General features: G+C 37.1%; 1 protein-coding gene across 1 annotated transcript; it reads right to left on the bottom strand.

The window, feature by feature from the left end:
- Positions 1–2599: 2599 nt before the first annotated feature.
- Positions 2600–19380, bottom strand: LOC306880729 (laminin subunit alpha-3-like). Its single transcript, XM_079434463.1, has 31 exons — positions 19110–19380; positions 18435–18545; positions 18236–18345; positions 17439–17519; positions 17071–17165; positions 16356–16409; positions 16104–16255; positions 15193–15303; positions 14529–14640; positions 13044–13211; positions 12745–12938; positions 12551–12667; positions 11726–11880; positions 11388–11529; positions 10494–10593; positions 10265–10381; positions 9555–9725; positions 9326–9468; positions 7735–7935; positions 7487–7635; positions 6674–6836; positions 6252–6379; positions 5960–6116; positions 5724–5834; positions 5489–5631; positions 5039–5156; positions 4787–4924; positions 3812–3942; positions 3313–3444; positions 3089–3191; positions 2600–2999 (listed from the first exon to the last, which is right to left on the bottom strand). Exons 1-30 carry the CDS (start codon positions 19338–19340, stop codon positions 3107–3109), a joined length of 4020 nt encoding a protein of 1339 aa, XP_079290589.1. The 5' UTR covers positions 19341–19380; the 3' UTR covers positions 2600–2999; positions 3089–3106.
- Positions 19381–22882: the final 3502 nt, after the last annotated feature.

Raw genomic sequence — 22882 nt, 5'->3', positions numbered from 1 at the left:
ATACAACTTTCGTTATGTCGAGATCACGAGAAAATTAAGTCGTGATAACGAGAAAACAACTTTCGTTATGTCGAGATCACGAGAAAATTAAGTCGTGATAATGACAAAACAACTTTCTTTATGTCGAGATCACAAGAAAATTAAGTCGTGATAATGACAAAACAACTTTCGTTATGTCGAGATCACGAGAAAATTAAGTCGTGATAACGAGATAACAACTTTCGTTATGTCGAGATCACGAGAAAATTAAGTCGTGATAAAGACAAAACAACTTTCTTTATGTCGAGATCACGAGAAAATTAAGTCGTGATAACGACAAAACAACTTTCGTTATGTCGAGATCACGAGAAAATTAAGTCGTGATAACGAGAAAACAACTTTCGTTATGTCGAGATCACGAGAAAATTAAGTCGTGATAATGACAAAACAACTTTCTTTATGTCGAGATCACGAGAAAATTAAGTCGTGATAACGACAATACAACTTTCGTTATGTCGAGATCACGAGAAAATTAAGTCGTGATAACGAGAAAACAACTTTCGTTATGTCGAGATCACGAGAAAATTAAGTCGTGATAACGACAAAACAACTTTCTTTATGTCGAGATCACGAGAAAATTAAGTCGTGATAACGACAAAACAACTTTCGTTATGTCGAGATCACGAGAAAATTAAGTCGTGATCACGACAAAACAAGACAGAAAAATAATGCATGGCCGCTTAGAACTTCCGTACATGGGTGACAAAGTGAGGACATCCTGATATTCAGTTGCCTGTAGATCCACTTTTAGCCACAATAAGTTGAAGTAATAATGTTCTGTATGACCTTATCAGTTTCTCACATTGATCTGGAGGGATATTGGCCCGCTCTTCTTTATTACGTTGCTCCAGTTTATTGAGATGTGGCTCTCACCACATGATTTCAGTCAGGATGAGCTGTGGACTTTGACTGGACTGTTCTGTTGTAGATTTGCTGGAGTGCTTGGGACTATTGTCCTGTTGCATGACCCAACTTCAGCTGTCAGATGGATGTCCTCATGTTTGACTGTAGAATACCGAGTTCATGGTCGACTCAATGACTGTGAGGTGCTCAGGTCCTGTGTCTACTAAACAAACCCCAAATCATCAGCCCTCCTCCAGCATGCTTGACTTTTGCTCTGAGGTGTTTGTGCTGATATGATCTTTAGGTCTTCACCAAACGTGCTGCTGTGCATTATATGGCCATTATGGTGCATTACACCAGTGGAGCCCCTGCCCCTTTGAGGTCCGATCGTGGCCGATAAAAATGTCTCCACGATCTGCTTTTTTGAAGAAATATAGTATTGTTCATTCTACCATCTCTATGTACTGCGCCACATTCAGAGTTACTCTCACGGGACACTGCACTTATTCACAATCACAAAAGTGCATTATTCTGCACTTTTAAAGCCCGTCAAACAGCGCCTGATATCTGAACTAAGTTATTTTTTTGTGCTAATACTGTCCAGACAAGGTTTATTATGTATAGACTCAGTTGGTTATGTCTAAAATGAAACGGATGCGTGCAGCTCTTAAAGGGACAGGACACTAAACGTGCTGTCGACTGTCATTAAAGGGATAGTTCACCCTAAAATTTAATTTCTGTCATTATTTACTCACTCACATGTCGTCCCAAACCTCTATTAATTTCTTTCCTTAGCTGAACACAAAAGAAGATAATTTGGAGAATCTGGGTAACCAAACAGTAGCTGGTCCACATTGACTTTGATATTAGGGAAAAATCCTATAGAAGTCAATGGGGACCAGCAACTGATTGGTTTTCCACCTTCTTCAAAATAGCATTTATGTTCAGCAGAAGAATGAAACTTATTAAGGTTTAAAACAACATTTGAGTGAGTAAATGATCATCGATGGTATAAAAATAGCACTATTTTTATTTTTGGGTGAATTATTCCTTTAATGTTAATAAAACACCAAACACAAAGAGAAAAATCTCTCACTATTCTTGACTGAAAAACTTTAATACAGTTGTTTTAATAGGAATCAGTCTATATAGTGTTTTATTTTTATATTTGTTTATTCAATTTCTTGAATGCTCCTGCTAAATACACATATTGTACCTGAAAATAAAACACTGTTTGTTGTATTTGTATATAGTGTGTATTTCTAATGTGTATCTTTGTTCTTATTTTTTAATAAGAAAGATAAAATAATGACAAAGATTTTTATCTTCACCCACTTTGGCCTAAATATCCACCATCTTTTTAAATATTTTATTACCTTAAAAGGCTTTATAATAGGGAAATTAGTTTGGCTGTACTGCTCCTGTCCTGATAGGGAAAACCATGGATTTCAATAGGGTGTCCTAACTTTTTCACATGACTGTAAATATAGTTTTTATTTTTACTATGTCAGCATGCCTAAATGCACTGAATTGCTGCCATGTGATTGGCTGATTAGCTATCTGCGTAAACGAGCAGTTGAACAGGTGTGAAGTGGCTGGTGAGTGTATATAACACCATGCAAGATTTATAGCACTTCAACTTGTAGCAGCCAAATGTTAGTCTATATAATGACATGAAAATACGGATTAATTTTGTCCACATAAAATTCTAGTTATTAAGCAAGCCATACCAAAGCAGTTTTATTTTATACATTTTATTCCATGTTTAAAATGTAATTGTATTTCATCACTACAACAATGCTATTAATCACAATGCATAATCTGAAATGCGGTGGAAAAGTACAGGCAAACATTCTGAAGCCAATTTAGATGAGCTCCAAAACACAGCAAAGCTTTCCAGTATTGCAAAATTGTTATATGATTCTCTTTTGCAATGCAATTGTTATATCTCCAATGGGACCATGAAATGAAAACTGCCACAGATATGCCATGAAAATATATTTAATTATGCAAATGAAATGCAGCAGTTAGTTAAAGTGAGTTGGTTATGCTGTAATATAACAGTATTTCTTCCAGAGATCTCCATGTGAAACGTCTGCATCAGATACTCCTCGATCCTGGAAGCAAAGAACACAAAACACACTGAGTTTGCAGTTGAATCAAACATAATGTTGTCATGTTGTTTTAATGGTGATAATAAACCAACCTGTTGATAGCTGCGCTGTTACATATTGCTGCATGTGTTCAACAGCACGTCTCCTGTGGAAGAGTAAGCGCTCAGATCCTCCGCTCTGTATAGAGAAGCAGGTCTGCAAACACACACACACACACACACACATGAGCACGCTCACTGGTATAAACCCAGAGATAATGTAAACATAGCTTTATGAGGGCATTTAAGCAAGTGGAGACATAAAAAGTGAAAATGACCTCCTCAGATACAGGTTGGAGATGCATCCCTTGAAGGTGTCTTTGCCCAGGATTACGCTGGATGAAAACAGTCCAGAGGAAGATGCTGTCGCTCTCTGGCCAACATCATCTTCATTGATTCGAAGTTCAATGCTAAAACAAAAAGGAGAACATTAGTATGAAAAAATATATGTACATAGAAAGAACTTATTCACAATTTAAATACTTAATTACACGTGTCTGCATCTATAAATATATGGAGAATTGATTGCATTCAAGTGTTTTTGAAGTACTTTAACCCTCATTTAATTTATTTAACGAGTCCCCGTTGGCTGCAAATTGCTTTTCTTTGTTATTTTTCACCAAAAGCAAGTAAAGAATATTTTGAATAAATGTAAAAAAAAAATGCAAATGTTATGTTTCTAATCCTATTGTACTTTGTGAAATCATATTAATAACTGCAATCAGGCAAAAATATATGACATTTTAAATGATCTGTTTCCAGACAAATGAATCTTACCGTTGGCCCTGTCCGGAAACAGTGAGATAATGCCATCCTCCATCCTGGTACTGCTTAGTAGATTTCCAGACGCTGCCCTGGAATTTGAGGAGCACATATCCGTTCTCCATGGAAAGCTCCATGTCTTTATTCTGCCACAGAGAAATCACAGTGTCAGTGATAAATACACAATGAGACGTGCTGCGTGATAAACAAGTCTATACAGCCACCAATGAAACATACAATTATTTCATTTAAAACTGATATTAAATAGAAAGTGTTAGGGATTTTTTAAAAGTTAGAAATTGTAGCACAATTGTATTTTCTTCTAATACACAAATCTGGGTGATCAGATTTTCTGCTATTTTAAATATATGCTATATAAATGTTTTAAAGAGTGAAGCTCAATAATATATATATATATTGTATGTTTCTTACAGATTTTTATTCAAATGTGTCCTGTTTATTCAGGATCTGTCACATATCCTATAGACAACAAATAAAGTATTTCTTCAGATGTGACAAATTTTTATGTATTTTCTTGGACTGAAATATATGGAGGGCAAAATACATTTTTAAATACTTTAAATATTTTCATAAATATACCAAAAATGGTCACAAAATATATTGGTAGAAAATATATTTTAGCAAATGTATATTTCATGTATTTGTTTGTTTATGCTGTACGTGGCTCTTCTGAACATTTCCGTTTTCCCACACAAGACTCAAGCTCTTCGCATTACGAGTTAAGGTCCTTCACACTGAGCCCCAAATTTTCATATGCGTTTTTCGTATTCGTCATCCCTTCCTATCAAAATGCTTGCTACGGATGCGAAAAGCAGAAAATCGAACTTGTTCTTTTTTTTCGTTTTTTTTTATGATGTATGAAAGTTTCGGAGGCAGTGTGCAATGGCCTTTAGACTTTGAACAGCCAAACCCACTAATGAGAATAGAACGTACTCATGCATTTGATCATATAGTGGAAGAGATACGCACGTTTTTGCTGTTCTGCAGCAGGATGCCGTCTGGTTTTGTACTCCTGAAGCCCAGAGAAAGACTGACATCATCTAAGCTGAAATCTTCATGGAGTTTCTCCAGTGCACTCCCGAGGCTGAACTCCGCTTTCCTGAGAATCTGGAAAAGAGCATGATGGTTAAGCGCCTTTCTCTTTTTGTGAATGTTGAAGAAACCAAGCTAGCATGTTACAGTTAAATATAAATCTGAATAATGAAAGATGAACTTGATTACCTGCAGCTCGTTAGTGCAGCCTCTGCCGACGCCTACTTTCTCCTGAACGCTCGGGGTGGAGCCGCCCGCTGTGCCGATCTTCACACAGCCTTTCAGAGCCGGGACACTGATGTTGTATCTATCATAACATAACATTAACACAAAATAGCCTATTAGCTGGGTACTAACTGATTACATGTAATCTGGATTCCATCATCAGATTCCAAAAATGAAGTACTTGTAATTAGATTAAATTACATTTTAAAATAATATACTTAGAAATGTTCCTTTCTAATATAGCCGCTTATATACAGTCAGAAAATCTTCCAGTTTTGTGAACAAATGTTTCAACGCTGCATCAACTACCAAAGAAACCATTCAATTATCACTCAGACTTTTTTGTCATCTGATCCTCTTTCATCGAATATGATTTTACTTGAAGTACCCCTGAGATTACAGAAAGATACGGACCTCTCACGCAAAGAGTTGGGTATCCCGCCGACGTAGAAGTGCTTGAACGCTTGTGGAATGACGTCCGTCCTTTTGACCTCAGTGCTCCCTACTCGGACTTTAAACTCTTTTCCTGTATTAATCAAAACTTTCACATCTGCCTCCTGAAATGCAAAAGACAAAGTGCAGTTTAATCATCACTGCCGTGACTACGTACACCATCTTAAAGAAAAAAGTCAACTTCGCTCTTCCTTACCGGAGAAAGGCTTGGTTTATCTTGACTTCTTACAGGCTCCAAAATATTATTTTTGTTTTGGCCACGCAGAACAACGTAGCCGTTCTCAAGAGAGACGCTGTAGAAAAAGTCCTGATAGAAGAAAACAAGAATGAAACATTCTTCAAAACATAACTAAATAAATAAAATAATAAATACTTTTATGGGAAATTTGTATGAAAGACGCATCAGAAAAGGTTAAATGAACAAACTCTTACATCCTCCTCGTCTCCTAAATACAGCAAAAGAGCATCCTTAGCTCTCGTTTCCACTTTCTGATTGATCAACACGACGGTGGGGAATTTTTCAAGCAGGACTTTGGCGTAACCGGTGCCTTCATAGTAATCTGATCCTGAGATTGTTTGTGGGATTTGTCTGATGAAAAAGAAGCAGATTTTACTGAATGTACTGTTCTGAACTCGTCCATGCAAACCAGTAGTGATTATATTGTGAATATATCATTACTCATAAGTACATCAGCATATCTCCAGTCACATGTTAAGAGCTTACCTCTTGCAAGGCATTTCTAAGTTAATATCAACCGCTTTCTTGAAGTTGTACAGACTGATGAATTTGTCATTGAAGGTGGAAAGCTCAATGCAGCCCATGTATTTGCCATAGTTGAGAGAGGCTGGCGGCTAAAAAGGAGAGAAATGCTCTTTTTAAAAAACAAATATGTTTTTTCAAGAAACTAGTAAAGTATTGCATTACTTTTAAGTTTACAACAGAATAGCTGAGTTTGTTGTTATTAAAAACAAATAAGCAAGCTCAGTTCAGACAAAAAGCAATGCAAAAGTAATGTAATGCATAAAAAGTAACTAGTAACGCAATAGTTATTTTGTTATGGAGAAACACGATATTGTAATGCATTACTTTTAAAAGTACCTTTCCCCAACAAAATGCTATAGGATAAAGAATATATGCATATTTACCCTGAAGTCATCTGGATAACCTCCGACATAGAAGACCACTTTATCTGGCCTGAGGTCCAGCAGGTTGCGTGTCAGTTCACCCAGGTTTTCTTTCAGCAGCGGAGACTTCGGATTGATTGACGTGAACTGCTTCGTTTGAATGACTTGTGCATCTTGATAAATTCTAGATGACACATGGGCAAAAATAAAAATAGGTGCATAAGGTATAATGCAAGTACAACTATACTAGTAGTGACATTATAATTCAGATGCAACACTATTTTAATGGCTCCAGCAAACAAAAGCCCCAAAAAGGACTTAACATAGTTTATTACTTTAAATAGACGCAAACTTGAACAGCTACTTGTGACAAAACAGTCTGCACAAACGCAGCTGTTTGCATATAAATGAATGCAGAGATGATGGATCCAAATCCAGCATAATGTTAAGACATTATGCATTCGGCATATTACCAAGATTATACTGGAAATGTAAAGATAATAATGCATAGGTAAAACCTTACAGATGCTCTTGGAGACACTAACAGATACATTTACATTCAGAATGTAAAATACTGCTTTTTTTCAAATGAACTGTGGTACACGTGTGGTAAAGTGGATGCAATGATACAGCAGCAACTCCACTTTTACTGCATAATGATCACACTTACTATGCAGTACCGAAAAAAGTAATTTTTCATTTTATTGACAGCAATAGCACACAGCTTTCAGGACGTAATGGAGAAACACTGGGATTCAAACCAAACTGTTTCTGCCTAAAATAAACAAATCTTAAAATATCAATAGTTGTTGTAATTGATGCATGCTACTATACCTGTAAAGGTCGATTTTGTCGAAGAAAGCAACGTCAGATGAAGACTCGGTGATGCTGGATGCCTCGATATCGTACTCCTGTCCATTGAGCTTATAGATGACATGTAGGATGTTATTGCGAAGAGCCATGCCGATGTAGTCTCCGGATGCCTGCGAGAACATTTAACGAATGCATGAGGCTCAAGCTAAAAACCTGATGTAGCCTGATAAGTTTGAATGATCTGACGTTGATGGTAAAATCACACTCACGTCCTTGTTTCCGAGGTACATCACGAACAGATTGTCATTAGTCTGCCGCCGCCGCCGACCGCTCCCATCGAGCCGATTGGGGGGTTGCTCGGGTCTCTGGAGGGACAGGGTGAGAGCGGTGTACGCCCGCAGGTCGTCCAAGTCTTGCGGCGGACGCAGCTCTACATGCCCTTTACCCGTGAATTTCATAGGCACAACAATCTGCAAGAGATTTGAAACATTACGAGGAGAACAACACTCTCAGACAAAAAGCTGTCACTGGGGCAAAACCTTTTCAAAAGGTACACCTTTGTACCTTATTTACCCCCAAAAGGTGCATATTAGTTCCTTAAAGATATGTATTAGAACCTAAAGTGTACATATTAGTACCCATGGGCGGCGCTAGAGAGGGCTAGCAGGTGCTCCAGTAAAAGACCAAGGCACCCCCATACATTAAGAAAGATTAAATAAAAAAAGAAATACTCGTAACACATGCATAACTTGTGCAATGCAATGCAATATGACGTGATGTGACTTGCAATCGCACATTTTGTAATGTCATGGCATTTTATTTTAAAAATGGATCGGTTCCTTGTGCCAAGTAGGCCTAGCCCCCGACTAAGGATTTTTCTAGTCAACTAGTTGCACGTTTACATTAAATTGATTAAAATAATGACCTACTAAACCATCTTTTAATATGTATTTAGGTGTATTGTATCCTATAGTCCACGCTTAAGCGTACACATAAAGCTTGCCGCAAAGCACCGGCAAAAATAATATTTATGAATGCGTCGGGGAAAAATAAGACATTTTAATGATGTATTACTAAACTAGTGCTTTCTCAGTCTGTGTCGGCTGCAAACACCGGCGCTGACTCTCCATCTCCACAGTAATGGATGTGCCTTTGATAGAGAAATGCACCTTTTCATACAAACTACATAATTAGAGATTTGTTTTTTTATGTTCAATTATACTTCAGGTACACTTTAATTATCTCACAATTAAAGAATGATGTTATTCAAAGATCATACTATCAACAGTGACATTAAAACACATTTAGGCTTAATAATAAGAAATGTGTGCATTGTACACAAGTAGCGCACCAAATAAAGTTTAATTATAGATTTTATATCAGTAAATCTTGAGCAACGTGTCAGTAAATATGTTAATAAATTTGAACTATACTTAGTATGAAATAAATGTATTTTAAATGAATTTAGGGTAGACCTGAATGTAAACAAGGCTGTGAGGGGGAAAAAAACCTGTTGTGAAAACGTTATACACTTTAAAAAATGGTAATATCTGAGTTAAGTGGTTTAATTTAAAGGGATAGTTCACTCAAAAATGAAAATGGTTTACTCTCCCTCAAGTTGTTCCAAACCTTTCTTTTTTCTTTTGAACGCAAAAGATATTTTCAAGAATGTTGGTAACCAAACCGTTACTGGAAGCCATTGACTTCCACAGTATGAAAAAATAACCATAAATACTATGGAAGTCAATGGAGACTGACTGTTTTTTTTTTTTTAGTTTTTCTAAAATCAAATGTTATGTCACATTACACTTCATTTTCAATGGCTTGAATTTATAGATTATATAAAATGAATAGTCTTACTCTGTTAGCAGCATCTCGCGCCTGCTCAATCAGCTCCTTTATCTTATTAATATTATCAGTCACGTTGTTCCCGGCGCTAATCTCAGAATTGATCTCTTCTATTTTATCCAGCAGGGACGGGATGGAGCCGCTCAGATTTCTGACTGTCAGACAGAAGGAGAAAATAATGCATAAGTTAAAGAGGTAGATGATGAAGAAACTGATTAAAAACAACAGGTGCAGCGCTTACCGGTCATTTCCACGCTGTTGAGAACATTGTCCATATTAGAGAGAGTAGGAGTAATGGAGATCTTGGCAACTTCTGCTTTGATGTTGTTCAGCTGGTCCACTGTGTCACTCGCGGAGCGATTGGCTGCCGCTGCCGCTTTCTTAGCCGCGTCAATAATGTTACCAATGTCATCTGTGATCGGACAGAATCAAAACATAAACTCAAGGATATTCATATCTCTGCTGAAAAACTGGCTTAAATGGAAAGTTCACCCAAAAAAGTACAATTCTGTCATCATTTACTCACCCTTTTGTCATTCCAAATCTGTATTATTTTTTTTTCTTCTGTTGAATATATATTTTGAAGAATGTTGGAAACCAAAGAGTTTAATAGGATGGGGGGGGGGGGGGGGGGGGTTACTATGGAAGTCAATGGCTACCATAAAGTGTTTGGTCACCAACACTCCTCCAAATATCTTATTTTGTTTTCAACTAAAGAAAGAAACTCAAACAGGTTTGGAACAACTTGAGAAAGAGTAAATGATGAGAGTTTTCATTTTTGTGTGAACTGTCTCTTTAAGTCTAAGCAAGAAAACTGCGCTTGTAAATCAAACATGCCAGCACTTGTCGTTTCATACAGCTTCTGTAAACCAAACCTCTCAATGAGCGGGTCTGTGTGAGACTGTCTCGTATGGAATGGGTTTGTTTTGTCAAGCAGTGCTCTTCTCTCACCTCTCTGAATCCCCTTCAAACCCTCCTGAACAGAGAGCAGCTCCTTCTCCAGGGCTTTCTTTTTCTCTTCTGCAGCTTGCAGGCGTTCCTTCTGATTATTGAGGTCTTTAGTTGCTCCTGATAAAGACAGAATACAGCGTTTAAATAACAAATGATTGATTATATAAAAGCTAATTCAATACGTAGATTGATCTTAACAGAGTTGGGTTTTTATTGGATTCACACACACCTTTAAGATCTTTAGATGCACTTTTGGCATCTTTCAGGAGGTTATTGCCATTGTTTTTCATATTCGTTGCCCTGTTGATTAAGTCCCCTTCACTGACATCCTGAAAAAATAATAATAATAAAAAGAAATCAACACATGTATGTTTGGCATGATACATGGGCCCAAGAAAGTGCTTAAAAACTGAGTCACACGTAACACTCTGGGGCTCCTCAGATGACCATTTTATTTTATTTTATTTTAATTTAATTTGATATTTTTGTTCCAGTTACATGAATGTACTACATTTGAGTTTATTTTTTTGTTGTTTATTTAATAATTTATATGTTTAGGGTATTTAATTGTACTACATTATATTTATACAGTAGTTCTGATCCATTTAATACCTGCTAATCACTTTTTAAGCAAAGATCAAATTAAATTTTCAACTTAAACGGTCTTAAATCTTGAATGTTTTGGAGCACATATTTAAGTTTGGTCTCTTTTGAAAGAAGCCACTGGCCACATTATTGCTGAGTTATATAAATTTAAGCTAATTCTTATGAAAAATGCACAAACATGATTTACATGTTACATGATTTCAGGACCATTTAATCTGAAACTCCTAACAGAGTCATTTATCTCATTAACTATGCTCTACTATTGTTTCACCATAAAATAAGTTCACAAGACTTTGTATCACTTTATAACACTAATCCCTTGTTTTATCATTTTAAACTTCTTTTTGTGAATGTTTGGCTTGTAAAGTGTGGTTGTGCTATATTTCTTTACTTGCTTTGATATTTTTTATTATCAAATGCAATGACATTCAGAAATTTTTCAGCATCCAAATATTTTACAGGGCCGCTGTATGTTGCCTAACTTTGGCATTAATGCACATTCGGTGATGTCTCCTACTTTGAGCGCTTTGTCTGCCGCCTCTTTGGCCTTCTTGGCCGCCTCCTCTGCAGCGTTGACAGCGTCGGTGATGTTTTTGTACGCCTCTATCCCAGAGAGAGCAGTCTGCACACCAGAGCGCCCACTCACATTCTGTACAGCCCTGTTCAGGACAAAAACAGCACTTACATGCCATATATCAACAATATATCTGCAAATTATCTTCCCTCTGGGGGAAAAATATGTTCTAGAGTCTATACGACGATCAAATGGAACTGGCATCATATTGAGAAAGCGACACAGTGTAGGAATACGAGAGGCACCTTGTGACAGGTGTGTAAACTAATGAAGTCTCTTACTCTTGCAGCTCTTTGGCCAGTTTGTGCATGTTTTCTGCATGTTCTTCTGCCCGTTTCACGATCTTCTCTTTGGCTGCTGCTTGTGAGATGATCTGGACTTTATCCTTGAGCTCAGTCTTTGCTCCGTTGAGCTGTGCCTCAAGCTGTTCGTATTCCTGAGGGAACATGAGAGGATTTGTCACCAGTGAAATCACTAAAACTGTAGCTGATCATATAAAAGATCTGTAACTGGAGCCAATTAATGCATACATGATAAAATAGTATTAAATGTAAATATTGCATGAATAAAAATTAAGGTTGCTCAAATGTTAATTACAGTATTGGGGAAACCTCATGAGGAAATGTCTGGGTCAGATTTCTCCCCAAATTAAATTTTCATTACTTATAATACCACAAATGTAAACTGAAATTAAATCAAATAACATATACAAAATGTAAACTATAGTTTCCAAGGCAATTTACTCATTTTCATCTAGTAAAACTAAAATGGAAAAAAATGAATAAAACTATATAGACACTTAAAAAAAATAACACTTTAACTAAAATGAACATGAAAGAAGTATATAAAAGGAAAATATTAACAAAAATAAGTGATCTTAATGATACTAAAATAACAGTGATATATATATACATATATAAAATTGTATATATAACTATTAATATATATATAAATACTTTTATATTGTGCTATTATGTGGGAAATGCGCACTGAATGAATGAACAATATATGTTTCTTTTTGACCATCCAGCCAAACCCGGAGGTGTTAATAAATGTGTCCAACGCTCCTAGGCTCTTATACTCTGAATGTGTTTGTGAATGCTTACTGTTTTGCTGTCATTGAACATGTTCAGGACGTCCTCGGTGTCTTTCAGCTGTTTCACCGCAAGAACAATCTGATCCTGGACGAGGTCTCGCTCCCGCTCCAGATCCTTCACTCGCTTCTGCAAGAGCAAACCATAATGTACATTCTCTCTTGACAGCATGTGTTTTTGAGGATTGTAAAGCTCTTGATTCTTACCAGGATATCTCCGAGGCCTTCTGCGTTGATGTCGTTCTGATTGCTGGCTTTCTTCAGCGTATTATCAGCCTGTCGGAGTAAGTCCTCTAACTCTCTCAGTTTGGCCTCATAGCTGCTCAGTAGACTGTCGACACGCTTCGACGCCGCCTCATTCTCATCGCACTGCGAAATTATGTTTTTAACATTCTCCAGAACTGCAATGAAAACCAATCATGAATACAGCAACTGGCAGTAATTGTTATTACATTATTAGTATAAGCAGCTGAGGCATGCACGGGATAAATCCACAGTAAATGTACATTTGTTTGCTTCAGCTTGCTCTTTCTTCGCTGCGTCTTTCTGCGGCGTGAAGCTTCTCTTCTCCATCTCCTTCACCATGCTCCGAGACTGCTCCAGGAGTTTGGCTAGATCAGCGTTGGGCAGAGCGGATCCACTGCTCTCGGAGTCTATCAGCTGCTTCAGGAGCTCTGAAGAACCAGTCATGGACATATGTCAGAAATACAGTACTGATTACTTAAGCATTATTAGACACTTTTTTTCAAATTGATATAAATGATAAAATTTCTACTAAGGAATCTTACGTTTTGAATCTAAAAAGACATTATTAGCCTACCATATATGTGGGTGTTTAACCCTAAAACCCGAGAAATCATTATCTAAAAAAGCAGGGGTAAATGCAGTAATAACATGGTGATAGCATAGTAACATTCAACACTTTGAAATGTTTTCACATCTTTCACATTCACATATTAATGAGTTGTTAAATGTTGCTGTGTTATAACCATGTTATTAATATATTTATGTCTTATTAAGTCATTAAAAAATGTAGAACTTTCAAATTACACAAAGCATAATGAATGCAAGTTAATTCAATTCCTTTTGAATTTATAACTCATGATTGCTCAAAAACAACACATTTATGAAACCTACATATTTATTTTTAACAAAACAACAAATTACTAAATTACAAAAAAAATAAAAATACTAATAGACTTCAAACTAAATGTATATTATATATATAATATAACCTCATTTAACATTTTACAAAAAGTATTTTTGACACTAATGGTATTCCATATATGCCGGGGCAAAATGGCCTAAAAACAAAATGTGTATAGTTTTTTTTTTTTTTTTTTATAAAACTTTAGGGAGAATAATAGCTCCCTAAAAATAATTGTAAAATATATCTAAATGAATGAATGATGACATAAATAAATGCATAAATATCTGCAAAGTATGTTCCATCACTAAAAACTATGCGTTTATATATATATATATATATAAGGTCAAAATGATCTGAATGTGTTTTGAGGGATCACGTAAACTGCAGCCTTTAGGAACAGTGGCTGGAGACATTGAGCTCGGGGCAGTGCATTATGGGATTGTTCACAGCACACCGGATCTGTCGGGACAGGCCTGCTATACAGTCATCAATGATGCAGCAAGAACACAGCACACCTGCGGCTATTCATCAACTCAGCACACAAAAGCAGCACTGCTAACCCGCTTTGACAAACCCATGCAATCTCTGTACCTTATTTATCCCTAAAAGGTACAAGTTAGTTCCTTAAACATGCATATTAATACTTTTAAAAGGACATATTAGTAGCTTTGGACAGGTGCCGCCCAAGTGACTGCTTTATACCTTCTTTTCTGAGAAGGTTTATTTACTAAACTGGTGTCCAATTAATTGAACACCTCTACAAAACACGTCTGTTCTCATATACCACACAGAATTACAGGTAACACATTATTATACATAAAACATCTGTTAGTGTTCTTACCTTGTATTTTTCTGAGGAGGCTCTGTGTCTCGGTGTCCAGATCTTTTGCTCTTTGGTGGCTGTTTTCAGTGTTAGCCAGAGCTTTCTGTGAATCCTCAGACTGCTTTCTGACCTGGACATAAAACGGTCTGATGAATTATTTGATCCACAGCGAGTGTAATGACAATGGACACATCTCAGAGCTGAACAGCAAACATCCCATACAACAAAAAAATATATATTTCTGTCCAAAATTTATTTTAAATATATGCTAAATATATGTTGTAAAAAAGAAAGATATTTTTGAAATTGGAAAATCAACATATACCAAAAAACAACAACATTGTAAACATTGTAAAGTATGTTCTTCTCTTAAAATGTGAAATGGGATTATATTTTCTTGGACTGATATATACGGAGAGCAAAAAACCCCAAACAAAAAACAATTAAATGCTTAAAAAAAAATGGCCATAAAAATGGCAAAAAAAAATAAAATAAAAGTAAAAATGTATGTAAATATATTTTAGACATATTTTAACAAATATAGTTGTTGGCCATTTTTTGTATATTATGAAATTATTTGAAAGACTATATTTTTTTATGTATGGGATTTCTCACTTGCTTATAAACAGTATTCTACATGAAAGCTGCATGTTTTTGTATCAGAAAACACATCTTCTAGTACCTGTTCTTTCAGATTGTCCATATCTTCACCCAGATTAATAACATCTTGTTCCAGCTGGTTAATTTTAGGCACCTGATTGTCGACGGTGACGCTGAACGTGTTCACCAGATTCTGAAAGAAAAACATCATGAATATAAAGAGCTGAGTGAGATTTGTTGTGCACTATTCATTATGTTCTTCAAAACATTGGATGTCAGCATTAACAAAACTAGTCTGGCTCGTTATTGTCACTGCATCATGAAAAGATTAAAAATACATCTGTTCTGTTGATGCTTATTGTGTTTGGGAAAGGTTTTATATGGTTTTCTAAAGTGTAGTCAATCACTCTTGTCTAAAAGACAGGAGAATAATGAGGTTTACAGCCTGTTTGCAGTGAAAGCACATGAAAAATAAATAATAAAACGGACTAAATGCATGTCTGTACTCTTCATAAATACCACTGAGGTTTTTAATTTGCAAATAATGTTAGACACTTTATCAAAGTAATCTTTGCTGACTACACCTTTTCTTAGTGGTTGAAACACGCTTTCAAGTTTTGCAAATGTTCAGTCATGTCTGTAAATTTCACTGAATCACCGAATTGCCCACAGAATGTTCCAGACTCATTTTAATCTGATGGTGTATCGTGTTGATGAGTGAGCCGATGTGGATTCTGAGGTAAATGATAAACGCTGTGATATTTTAAACCACATACTTATATCATGCAACAGCAAGAAATGAACAGCTCTGTGTGTGTGTGTGTGTGTGTGTGTGTGAGTGACAGACCCTTTAAATGTACTGGATCACACTTGTGCAGTAATAACTTTTGACTTGATATAACAATGTCATATGACTACATTATGTGGATTTTGCCTCTGGTGGAAAAAAAGATAGTGAGGAATAAGAAAGGAGGAAAGGAGATGAAGGAATACCGTTGTGGCTGTAATGGCTTCTTCAAGCTTCCTCAGATGCTCTTTAGATGAAGGTCTGAGAGAGTCGAAATCCAGTTGATCTTTAATTCTTCTGAGCTCAATATCAAGCTTTTCCAGATCATTCAGCAGTGTCTGTGCACAGTTATCACACTCTGAAAAAAAAAATCACACACACACACCGTTATAACACAGGACAAGATAATAAAAGGGAATAATGAAAACAGTGAAGCCCAGTGGTTTGTGTGATGCTACCTTCACACTGCTCTTCTGTATTTGTGTCCTGGAGCTCCAGAGAATTCCTGCACACTATATGGAGGAATACGACAGGTTGTGAAGTATTCACACAACTGATTATTTCAACTCTCAGCTGCAATATTCATATAAAACTACCCATTATACATAAAAAAATCTAGAACAGACAAGCTTGGCATTAGCCATAAAAAAGGGAGAGAGAAAAAAAATACTTTGTGGGTGAATTTCACATAGATGTTCAGATCTTATTTTACATTTACTATAAGAACTAAAAATGTTACTTAAAGGAAATCAAAGAACTTAAAGGATCAAAATATTTATTTATATCTGTTTATCTGTCTGTTTTTTTTTTTCTTAATTTATTTGCATTAGAACATTATTTTCATGGCAAATTTCCAACCAAATGTTCATTACTATAGAATTTGAATACATTTATTTTTGTTTAAATAATAAATAATAATAATTAAAAGTAACTATTATGGTAATTGCAATGAATATTAGGAATTATGAAAAAAACTTAAAAGTAAAACATCCATCTGCATTATGATGTTTTTGAATATTTTTGCTGTGGTATTGAGAAATGGTTTGTGTTGGGGGTGAAATGGGAATTTGTTTTTTATATTTTTTAATGCAATTGTTCTATTTTTTGTTATCATTTTGAGTTGAAATGTGATATTAACCCATGAAGAGCTAAATGCATATAACACACACACACCTCCAGTCTTAGAGTCACACAGGTTTCCAGGACAGTTGCACAGACGACAGCGTCCACCGGAGACCAGAGGATCGCCGTAATATCCCTGAGCACATCTGAGGAGACATGATCACAAACAGATTCATCTCTACAGCACACACACATAACATCAAACAGATGCAGCGCTCCCAGTCAGAAACAACCAGCCTTTTAAAAAGCATCTTTTTATCAGTTTGTTTTCTTTCAATCAGCACAGGTTTTGTATTTCATTTTAGAGCTGACTGATCACAAGTCACAGATTTTGACATACTGCAAAGAGCATGTGAAGCACACAGGGATATTTGAGGGAAAGATCCGTTTTGGGAAATTAAGGAAAGTGAATCACTCACCGCTCACATCTTTCTCCGGTGTAACCGTCTTTACACAGACACAGAAGTCTGCCATCGGTTTCAGTGCAGCCCAGAGCAAAACTGCAGAAAGAGAGGCCATCATTAGTTAACAACATAAAGGCATTATTTTATTTGGTACATTTAAATTGAAATAAATAGGGGGCACAATATCCACTTAACTAACGGATATCACCATACTTCCCCAGCTGATCGATTACTTTAAGAATTGCAAACATGCAAATGAGTCATTATCCTATTAAATATGCACTGTTTTGCATACATTTCCATAACAGAAATGATTAATTATTCAAGTTTTTTACAGAGGGGATTTTGGATTTCTCTTTTTATCACTCCATAAATCAGAAAATGCTGTCAACAGCTGAAAAACAAAACAAAACAAAACACTCACACAGACACACATTTGTTTTAGGAATAAAATCGAGTGAATGAAACACGAACAAACCCCTCAGTAAAACCCTCTCTTCTGCTCACAAAGGCTGCATTTATTTGATCAAAAATTCAGTAAAAAAACTTGTGAAATATTATTACATTTTAAAATGCCTGTGTTCTATGTGAATATCTGTTAAAATGTAATTACTGTGATCAAAGCTGAAATCTACAGATACAAATAGATAAAGTGTATTTTTTTTATACGTAAATGTGTATTTTGGATGTTTTCTGTCCCAAAAAGCCCAAAACATCAATGCACACACACAAAAAACAACAACAATGTTTTAGCCTGCAGTGTCTCTCCTCAAAAGTGTCAGTGCTGTTTCCATCCCAGATGTGAGTCTTACTTGTTGCTGAGAGGACATGGGCACACGCTGCATCTCCTCTGAGCAGCGCTTGAGTAATATCCATCTCTACAGCGCTCGCACTGATCACCTGCTGTATTATCACCACAGTTCTGTTACACAGAGCATTCCTGTTACTAAACCAAACACAAACACAGGCAACAAATCCATGGTGCAACACTGAAGAAGAGCACATTATTACCAGACATCGGCCGGTGTTTTCCTCGCACTCGTTAGAGAAACCATTACAGGAGCAGCGAACACAACGAGCAATCAGACCACTTCTGTCCAGATAGTAACCAGCAGCACATCTCTGATGAGAGATTGAAGAAATCAATTACTGATTACTGGTGAAATTTGAGTATTATATGTTTTGTATAACATATGAGGTGAAAATGTTTCATAAAAGTGGGGGGAAATGTTTCCACATTTAATTATACTCAAAGGGATAGGGATCTTTTTTTCATCATTTACTCATCAAATTAAATCACAGTTATCAATGCCAGGCTATCACATATTAGGTATTAATCTCAAATCTGTCCTTTTATCATTTTTAATCATCTCACTCTACAAAATGCTGGGGGTTGTTTTTCAATCCAACTTTGGGTCAAATATGGACTAACCCAAATGTTGGGTTAAATTTTTACATTCAATTTTAACCCTATAGTTAGGTTAGTCCATATTTGACAAGATTATTGATATTCTTTCTCAAAGTAAGTACTTCAGACCTCTGTATACAGTATAGAAATTAAACAAAACTGTTCTGGCGATTATGAAAACTGAACGAAATTATAGACAAAAACGCCATTCGTCTATCATCTCATTTCAATGAATACCCATCCTTCATTCACAAAGATCATCAGCTCTGTCTCTGTACCTGTGGCTCGTCCACTGAAGGGATCTGGACGCGCTGTGTGTCGTGAAGAGATGGATACTGGACGCGCTGGGCGTCGTTCACCGCGGGATACTGAAGTCTCTGCGTCCACTCCGCGGGTTCGCTGACTTCGCTCCTGTGATCGTGTCTGGGTCCTCCACAAACCTGAGCCAGCAGGGCCCCGAGCGCAAGGGCCCTCAGTGCTGAGCTCCTCCACGCTACTGATCCTGACATTCCCGTGAAATAACTCGCATCGCGCTCAGGTGCGCTTCTTAAAGACGCAGTGAAACGCCCCGGACGCGTCATCCTCAGATGAACCTGGAGCTGAGTCACGCTCGGGTGTGCCATAGAGACAGACAGACGTGTGTACTGTACTGTACTCAACACCTGAGAAATGGTGTCGGCGCTGATTTGTGACTGTGTGTTTTGAGTTTGAGCTCCATCGAGTTAATTAAAAACAATTTTATACACTATCATTTTCGTTTCAATAACGTGTGAATATATCCCCTATAGCATTCTAAAAAAAAAAACAATCAGAGCGCCTTGTTATCACTAGTTTTATTTTGATTTCTCGAGTCTGCTATTAGCTTATAGCCCGTTAGCATCTGTAGCATGGCTGCCGCTAATCTCCCTTAGATTGCTAATACTCTATTCACACACATTACCATTGTTTCACTGTTACAATGGCGGATTTGTGTCTATCTTTGAGTGCAGGTGAGGACACAATCGAGCTGCATTCGGTGCAGCTGGAGCTGGAGACCGTGGAGAAGCAGGCCCAGCTGAGAGAGCGGAGAGCCACGCTGGAAACATCCCGGGCTGACGCTCACAAGTCCAGGGTAAGTATACAGCATGCTTCTAACACTCCCACCACCTCTACTCTGTGTGTTTCTCTGCACAGACCCTGTGCACCCAGGATGCGATCTTCCCAGATGTCCTTCAGTCCGGCGCCGGGACGCCACGGACCCTGGGTGCACCAGCAGCGGAAGACGCAAGCCAGGCCCCGGGCCCCAGACCTCTCCCCCTCCGCCGCCGGTCTTCGAGATCTCCACCCGGAACCGCTTCGCTCCCCTCCGCGAGACGGAACGCAATGCTGTGATCGTCGGAGACTCCATCGTCCGGCACGTCCGTGCTAAATTAGCTGAAGGTAAAGTGCACACTCACTGTTTCCCCGGTGCTCGTGTTCTCAATGTTTCTGCGCAGATACCCGCGATCCTGAAGGGCGACAAGAACATCGGTGCTGTCGTGCTGCACGCAGGGGTTAACGACACCAAGCTACTGTTATAAACATGAGCCCCGTCAGACTGGTCGTGGCGGCGGTGTTGCAACAATATATAGTGATATTCTCAATGTTACTCAGAAAACAGGATACAGGAGGTTTAACTCATTCGAAATACTTCTGCTTAATGTTACACTGTTAGATATTCAAAAGAAATCTCTCCTATCTCTTGCTCTGGCTACTGAAGAAATTTACAAAATATCTTCATGGAACATGATCTTAATATCCTAATGATTTTTGGCATAAAAGAAAAATGTATAATTTTGACCCATACAATGTATTGTTGGCTATTGCTACAAATATACCTGTTATGACTGCTTTTGTGCTCCAGGGACACGTATTAATGTCTTATTCTGCATGACCATATTCTAGATCCCTTAATCCACGCTATACCTAAACGTAACAGCTATTAATAAGCAGCAAATTAAGAGTTTATTGAGGCAAAAATCATAGATAATAGTTAATAATAGTGAGAATTGTTCCCCAAACTAAATATATATTTTTGGCCACACTTTAGTTTAGAGACCAATTCTCACTATTAATTATTATCTATGACTTTTGTCTCAATAAACCCTTTATTTGCTGCTAACTAATAGTTATAGGTAGTGATATTATTTTTATTATTTTAAATGATCATTTATTCATTATAATGCAATTAATTGAAATGCTAAAATGTATTAGTTAATTGTGTTTAATGCATTAACTGAGGTTGCTGAATTTATTCTATCACATTTTGTTGTTATATTAAATTATTGGCAACACTTTATATTAGGGACCAATATGCACTATTAACTAACTACCTACTTTTCTGCTTATTAATAGTTAGTAGGTAGTAGTTTAGATATGGGGTAGGGTTCATGGAGCTAAAATATGCAGAATAAGGCATTAACATCTGTTTTATGAGTGCTAATTGGGGAAGTCGTGGCCTAATGGTTAGAGAGTCGGACTCGTAATCCAAAGGTTGTGGGTTCGAGTCTCAGGCCGGCAGGGATTGTAGGTGGGGGGAGTGAATGTCCAGCGCTCTCTCCACCCTCAATACCACGACTGAGGTGCCCTTGAGCAAGGCACCAAACCCCCAACTGCTCCCCGGGCGCTGCAGCATGGCTGCCCACTGCTCCGAGTGTGTGTTCACGGTGTGTGTGTGTGTGTGTGTGTGTGTGTGTGTGCATTTGTTCACTACTCACTGCTGTGTGTGTGTGCACTTGGATGGGTTAAACGCAGAGCACCAATTTCGAGTATGGGTCACCATACTTGACAATACGTCACGACTTTACTTTTACTTTACTAATAAACAGCCAGTGTTCTAGTAATATGCATGCTTATAAGCAATTATAGTTAATAGTGAGAACTGGTTCCTAAATTAAAGTGAATATTATTTCATATTAATATTTCTTGTCATCTCCCCAAGACGCTCTTACATTTGTTATTATGTTATGTTTTTTATTCATCAGCTGTCTTAATGCATCATTGTTAGTAACTATGACAAACGGTGAGTGTTTGAGACGCCGTTACACATTGATCAGAATGATTCACGTTAGTTTTCTCAGCTTCCACACCCAGTCTAGAGAAGTCTCCACACGCCCCGTGCGTAAGAAAACATGCCCTCCGGTTACAGACTTCAGCTCTTCCCTTCTCTGCATGGGCATGTCACGAAAACTAAATGTGTTTGGGTGTGGTGAAGGATGTGGACACAGACAGGACTCTGGAAATGCAGGACACTCTCAGAAAAAAGATATGAAAGCTGTTAGTGGGGCGGTGCCTATTCAAAAGTACACATATGTACCATTTAGGTACTGTATATAATACCTTTTAAGGTGCTTATATGCACCCTTTAGGGGTTAAAAGGTACAGATGTGTAGCTTTTAAGAGGGTTCCGCCCCAGCTTTTTTTTTTTTTCTGAGAAAGCTAGTTCTTTCACAATCCAACAAAACAAGTTCATATTTTGCTGTAGCAGTCACATTAAAGCCTATTCAGATGGGATTGTTACACTCATTCTGAATTAACTCTTTAGATTTTTTTTGAAAAATGAATCAATTGATATGTATTCAACAACTTGTAGGTCTTTTATTTATTGAATAAATATTGTTTAATTCATGTGGACTATGAAAGGGAAAAAAATGAAAGTATAGTTCATATGTCTTGAAGGCACTATTAGCTGTAACGACTTATATGTTATGTGTGTCATGTAGTTTAATTTGTATTCATTTGTTCCTGTTTTCCTTTGTTTTCCCGCCACTTATTAGTTGTCATGGTTACGGATGATTAGTTATTTCAGTTCAGCTGTGTATTATTCATTTAGCTTGTTGTCTCTGTGTATTTAAGTTCCCCTTGTTTCAGGTCAGTTTCTCCGGTCTTGTCTGTGCTGTGGTTGTGTTTAGTTTGCCTTCTCTGATGGATCATCTTCAGTGTGGATTAACTTTTTGAACCTGATCTTCTTCTTCCTGGACTTTTAACAACCAAGTTGTGACAATAGCAAAGTCATCAGTCCACTTTATGTTAA

This window comes from Barbus barbus (genome assembly GCF_936440315.1).
Source record: "Barbus barbus genome assembly, chromosome: 15".
NCBI lineage: Eukaryota > Metazoa > Chordata > Actinopteri > Cypriniformes > Cyprinidae > Barbus > Barbus barbus.
The sequence above is the reverse complement of the archived record's forward strand: the minus strand, read 5'-3'. Positions and strand labels throughout refer to the sequence as shown.

What these genes read in the sequence shown, in the direction of transcription:
- LOC306880729 (XM_079434463.1), bottom strand. Translation starts at nt 19,340, where the DNA reads ATGTCAGGATCAGTAGCGTGGAGGAGCTCAGCACTGAGGGCCCTTGCG. An exon ending in CTTCAGTGGACGAGCCACAG is followed by an intron (nt 18,546 to 19,109) that starts GTACAGAGACAG and finishes ATCTCTCATCAG; the next exon opens with AGATGTGCTGCTGGTTACTA. An exon ending in TGGACAATCTGAAAGAACAG is followed by an intron (nt 14,641 to 15,192) that starts GTACTAGAAGAT and finishes TTTTATGTCCAG; the next exon opens with GTCAGAAAGCAGTCTGAGGA.